This window comes from Sardina pilchardus, chromosome 6 (genome assembly GCF_963854185.1).
Source record: "Sardina pilchardus chromosome 6, fSarPil1.1, whole genome shotgun sequence".
In the NCBI taxonomy this organism is placed as follows: domain Eukaryota; kingdom Metazoa; phylum Chordata; class Actinopteri; order Clupeiformes; family Clupeidae; genus Sardina; species Sardina pilchardus.
In genome coordinates, this window is record NC_084999.1 from 28346110 (window position 1) to 28352566 (window position 6457).

General features: G+C 46.6%; 1 protein-coding gene across 1 annotated transcript in view; it reads right to left on the reverse strand.

The window, feature by feature from the left end:
* Window positions 1–218: 218 nt before the first annotated feature.
* lin28aa (lin-28 homolog Aa) overlaps window positions 219–6457 on the reverse strand; it is a 10551-nt gene continuing 4312 nt past the window's right edge. Inside the window, exons 3-4 of the mRNA XM_062537800.1 lie at window positions 5231–5415; window positions 219–441 (exon numbers count right to left, since the gene is read on the reverse strand). Of these exons, the coding sequence (XP_062393784.1) occupies window positions 219–441; window positions 5231–5415 (408 nt within the window). The remainder of the gene's footprint in view (window positions 442–5230; window positions 5416–6457) is intronic.

Genomic DNA, 6457 nt, shown 5'->3' on the forward strand with positions numbered 1-6457 from the left:
TTTCCTGAGTACAAGAGCATTCACATTCCTGAGTGTTACACTGATTAAGACAAAACACATAACATTCTTCGTTGCAATATCTCGTATCTGAAAAACCTGAGGTAGTTCCAAAAGCAGCATTGTTAGGAACATGCATTCGTTTCTTTTTCCAGTGAAGTGGTATGATTGACGTCCTGTATCTTCTCCCGCCCTCCACCACTGAGCTCGACCAATGGCCTTCACTCAACGCTTTCGGGGGGTGGCGGCGAGTGGCTCTGCTCCTCCTCTTCCTCACCCTTCTGTGGCGAAGGCTTTCCCTGAGAGCTGGGTGAGGACTGCTGTGCTTTGACCGGGCAGTTGGCAACCATGTGGGCTATGCTCTGGCAGAAATGGCACTTCTTGGGCTGCGGTGGCAGTTTGCACTCTTTGGCATGGTGGTCCAGACCTCCACAGTTATAGCACCTAAAAGAGCAAGAAACAGGTTAGTATATTTACTCGCAAACTCTATACTTCCACAATGCTTTTCATATCACATTTGGGAATACTGACAAGTTTTGTTGCCTCCGTGAATCTTTACACAGAAGTGTATGCAGTACTTCACGCTAACCACTAGAGGGCACACTCTTACACATTATGCCTCATGCAGCACACAGATTCAAGATCCATAGGTGACTATAGAATAAAATAATGGTCATACCTCAAATGCCAGTGCTAGATTTACTTTAAGTTATTTACAAGTGCTTATTACCCAGGGAGAAGAAATGCTCTTTTCTGATTGGTGGGTGGCTATTAAATAACAGGATAACGGCTGCCGAGGTGTCCCGTTAATACGGAATTAATGGATGGGGTCAGGGGAAAATAACTCCCCGATGCGCAGCGGAGTTTACATCTCCTTGAATGTTTGGCTACATCGTATATACAAAAGTTGACACAAGCAGACCTCTGCACATTTCACCCAGTGCTGCATTGGCTGCTGAGCCATAGGGAGAGCCCAAGAGATGTCAAAAGATGTGTGCTAAGGAAAAGGACGTAACAAAGTTTTCAAAATGCTGGTCAAAGTTGTGTAGTCTGATAAAGAAGCAGATAGTTAGTGGTTTTGGTTGATACCAACCCACAGTCAGGCAAGACCAACAAAGATGTCAGGAATATGCCGGAAAATTGGTCAGAAAGTGGTGCAACTGCTTCAAGATCCACATTAAGGAGGCACTTGAACTACAATGGGCTGCACAGTTGGGTTGCCAGTAAAAAAGCCACTACTGTGCAAATGCCAGCACGTTTACAATATGCCAAACAGCACTTTGACAAGCCTCAGAACTTCTGGAGCAAAGTTATTTAGAGTGATCAGACCAACTTGAACTTATGGTCACACTCATAAATGCAATGTTATGCTATGCTATCATGAGAGTCAACAAAGCCTATGAAAAGCAGCACCCCTACTAGGATGTTTTGGGGTGTAAGAGCTACAAAGATACAAGGAATTTAATCAAAATTGGTTGTAAGATGAATACAGTGTGTCAGAAATTATTGGAGGATAATTTGCACTCATCACCCAAAAAGCTGCGCATAGGAAGCACTTGGACCATCTATACAAACTGTAAGCCATATGCATTAAGGATTTGGGGCATGTAAACCTTCAAACAGGGATTATCTAATTATTCTCTTTACTGTGATTCTGTGATGCAATCCCAATAGAGCTACCCAGTGCAGGTTTTAATGTTCCCCTACAGTTGCGCACTATTTGTATTTCACACAACTGTTGCAAATACCACTCATGGCTAGCACCCTTCCCTCTGGACAGGGTACATATGGATTGGTTTACAAACTGGCAAAATATAATCTCTGAAGAGCCATTTGACTGACACGGTAATATTACAATAGTAGGCTGTGACACCGTGAAACAGTTTGTGATTCTCGGCCGTCTCTTCATAGCTGGCAAGGCTAGAGCTGTGGAGGGCGTGTGATTCTCCCTATGACAAGTTAGTTTACTATCAAAATGACTTTGAAGCCGTTCTATTAAAGTAAAACACCTGCATAGGGTTCCTTTAAAATAAAACTAAAGTGCTTTGGCTCACTCGTGTTTTCTTAAAAGAATGGTACATACAGTATTTTACCAATTTACGTGCCTGGGTATGTAAACCTCTACTTGATACTGAATACTCAGGATGAAGCACCTAAAAGCTGTTGCTTATAGTCTCTGTGCATCACTGACGTGCCCTTATCTCAAGTCAAAAGAAGCAGCTGGAAGCAGCAGAAGCACTAGGACAGCAATCGTTCACAGCACCAGTTGGACATCCTTTCAGCCTTTCAGGACGCCAAGTGGTTTGTGGCCGTCGGAGGTGTCTTTTGCCCCTGACCCGTGTGACACGTGTGGCGTATGGACGTGTGTCTGTCCATAGGTGACAGATGGGCGGTGGGCGTGAGTCCGTCACCGCGGTGACACGGCCGCATTGATGTCCATGTAGATGAGCGCGCGTATAGGGGCCTCTGGAGGCCTGGCCTGCCGTCAGGCCACTGGTGCCCCTGCGGGTCACCCTCACCAAATCACTCTGTGTGTGTGTGTGTGTGTGTGTGTGTGTGTGTGCGTCTGTGTGTGTGTGTGGAGAGAGAGAGAGAGAGAGGGGCGGGGGAGCTGATCAGAGGGAAAGTGTGCAGGAAGAGGCAGGAGGGGAGAGGCCCTTTGTCTTCCCAAAGCTGCTGCAGTGGCGACCTGTGAACTTTAACCCCACCCCCTGCTACTCACCCCCCCACCCCCCCCAAACTGCCAGTTCCATCCCAACCCCTCCCCCTACACCCTCCCGCTTTCACCCTTCAGCACATGCAGTTACCGTGGCAACGGCAACCCCTGACCCTTCGCAGGCACCTACATCTGTTATCAGTTAAATTGACCACAGTGCTTTTCTCTCTCCTTCTCTCTCTTTCTCTCTCTCTCTCTCTCTTTCTCTGGCATGCCATACCTTCAACAGAAGCCCAAAATACATCTGTGAGTGAGAAGGGAGAAGAAAAGCGCTACACACACTCTCACATCGCGGCGCGGTCCCTTTGGCTGCCAATTCTTCGATGACACACACACACACACTAGTCGTCCCTTACTGGGAGGCATAGAGACACAGCAGGGTGGCCTTTTATAACACTGTTATGGCAATACGTGTTTTTAATATGTACGATTGATGGAGAAACAGGAGTCAGTGGACTAATAAAATCATAGCGCACCCCCCACACACACACACACTCTGTGGACACTCTACATACAGAGACATGCAAGTGAACTGCACTCAATACGCCTGAACTCTAATGGACTGCATGGTACTCCATGGTGCTGCATGGACTCAACGGAACCAGCGGTCCATAATTATGAGCTTGTCAACATGTGCATTAGAAGCTGTGCATTATAAAGCTTCTGCAGTAGGACGGGGGGGGGGGGGGGGGGCGGTCCAGAACGAGCCGTGTTGTTTTTCAGCGTCTCCAGAGTTGGAGGGGGATGTGCGGCCTCCATGGCTGGCCTCCCTGCGCCCTTGTGGGGCCCTAACAATCCCTGCCCCACCTCTGTCAACACGCGGAGCCCTCACTCTAATCAGAGCGGACAGCGATGCACACCAGTACACCTCTGACCCCTCACCGTGCCCTCCGCTCCCATGGAGTCCCGCACTGGGTGCCCCTGGAGAACGGGACCTGGGAGCAGGGAAACCCCTCGGGACAGGAGGACACGCAGGCTGCAGGGGCTTTTGTTTGTTTGGTGGGCTTTTCTTGGGTGGGTGGAAGTCCTATCAGATGCATGCAGCCCTGATGTTTGCTTTGAAACATTCAAGAGGTCTGTTCTGAAATACTTTTTAGTGACTTACACACACACACACACACACACACGTCTTCATACACACGTATATAAGCTGACGTATGAGTTGAGAGTGTGTGAATTCCAGCGGGGCATAACTCTGTAAAGCACAGAGTATTGTCTGAATACTTGCACCTTGATTGTTTTCCTTTTTTGTAATACGCTTTGGATTACAAGCGTCAGATAAATTATTAAATGTAAATATAACAATGTAAATATGTAAAGTGCTTCAAATGCTCAGAGGAGTATAACATTGCTTCATAAATGCAGGCAATTCACCATTGACTAAATTGTTTTCGAAATAAATCTGTTTGATATATTCAGCAACATTCATGCAAAAATATATATGTCAGGGTTTATTAGCATTCCTCATTGTTCCTTGTCTACATCAACAATGAGCTACATTCAATAGAGAAAGACATTCTCAACATGTTATGCTAATCCAAAGGTTTTTGACCAAAACGCTGATGGAAAGCGCATGTTGTGGTACATGGATGCTACTCTCCGAGCTCTCTCACCTGACTAGGACAAGGGAAAGGGAACCATCACACGAAGAGAACACGGAAACAGAAAAAGGAGAGGGGAGCGAAGAGAGGAGGGAAGGGGGATGGAGCCATATTTGCTGAGTATGTGTATACCCCAGCGGCCAGATATTTTAAACAGCTATTGATCCAGGTCAACGGCAGAGCCTGTCCAGGCGACCTAAGCGGCCCCACAGGGCGAGGTGAGGGTGGAGGAGGGGAATGAAATGACATAACAGCATTACACACACACACACACACACACACACACACACACACATACAGGGCCAAACAGGCCTGACTGGCCATTCCTCTCCTCTGACAAAAAAAACCCACACCAACAACAACATCCTTTCCTTAGGCAACCTGACGGTTGAACCTTTGGCTTCTACAGAGATACTATTGGTGACACACATCTCCAGTATTGCAAACAACTGGATTTCACTGAGGTGCAGTTTTGTCAAGATGACTAAATGGACACAAATGGGAGAGGCGATATACTTATTCTTACAGATCGAGAGATCAAGAGAAAGAGATTTCTAAAAGCCTTTAAATCGATTACAAATTAAAGCCTGTCCACATCACCAGTTCATATGTTTGCAGTGTCATTAAGAAACATAAATGTCTCTCGCACCAACCAATACCTATCAAATTCTGTAGACCTCTCTAATGTGTTCGGTAGTTGGACTACCATGACCTGGTCCATTAGGGTTATGAGGGTTCAGGACAACTGTATGTCCACTGCTATCACAGGGGCCACAACCCCAAAAAAATCAGAAGGAAACAGATGGATAGACAGATAGAGAGAGAGAGAGAGAGAGAGAGAGAGAGAGAGAGAGAGAGAGAGAGAGAGAGAGAGAGAGAAATGCTGTCGTTAGAGAGAACACCGTCGCCGTCTCACCTGTCTCCTTTGGAGCGGCGTTTGTGGACGCTCTTCCCCTTGGGTCTCCTCTCGCTGCCCACGCAGTGCGCTCCTCCCGGCCCCGTGACCTGCACGGACTCCAGGCCCTTGGAGGACTTCTTGAAGGTGAACTCCACGGCCTCCCCCTCCTTCAGGCTGCGGAAGCCCTCCATGTGCAGCTTGCTCTGACAAAGCAGACAAAGCCCCAGAAAGGTCATTGAAATGAGATTCAACTTTAAAAAAGGCAACTGATCCTGCAGTCAGTAGCCAACAGGCATCACTTTACTGCTAATACCAACTACCCTAACGTCTGAATGTGAAAACAGAGTTGTAAAGTCTTACAGAAAAGGTTGCAAAGTGTTACTTTTGATCCACACCCATGCTGAATCAACAAAATGAAATGACTGTTGTTTATACTTGTTGTAGAGTGAGCTAGCTTGAGCTAGAGCATTGTAAAACACATTACCATTCATCAAACAATTGTCTGTGGGGGCAACTTCACAGGGCTCCAACTGACTACATATATAGAGTACAAGATTATATCCCCTTGAGAATATACCCCAGAGTACATTGTCTAATATGCATTGACATGTATTGTAGAATTATTTTAGTGTAGATTTAAACAAGCAACCCCATTGCCACCTCCCTAACATTTAAACTGCTTTGTGTACTACTCATTTGGAAAAGGACACATTAGTGTGACTCTCTCTCTCTCTCTTCCTCTCTCTCTCTTCTCTTTATCTATCTCTCCGTCTCTCTCTATCTTTCTCTCTCTCTCTCTCTCTCTCTGACAATTTGGAATGTTGTGCCTTTGATGGGGGAAGGGAGATTGCTATCCTATCAGGTTAACACACATTTACCTAGTGCTATACACACAAAGAGAGAGAGAGAGACAGAGACAGAGGAGAGAGAGAGAGAGAGAGAGAGAGAGAGAGAGAGGGAGGGAAACACACAGTCACACGCCCTCCCCCGAAACCACACACACAGGCTTCTCTTGACCCTCTGCATATAGTGACCACAGGAGAGGCCGCTGATGAAGTGGGGGTGGGTGGAGGCTTGCAGGCATTCCTGACCCCCTTGCATTTCACTTAAGGAATTATTTAGACTTTTTTGTTTAAAACAAGCCAGCTGCCTTCCTAAAATCCTTGCAAATACCACACGAAAGTGACACTGATGAAAGTCTCTGCACAGATTTTGTGGCATTGATTATATTGCTGGTGATGCTGT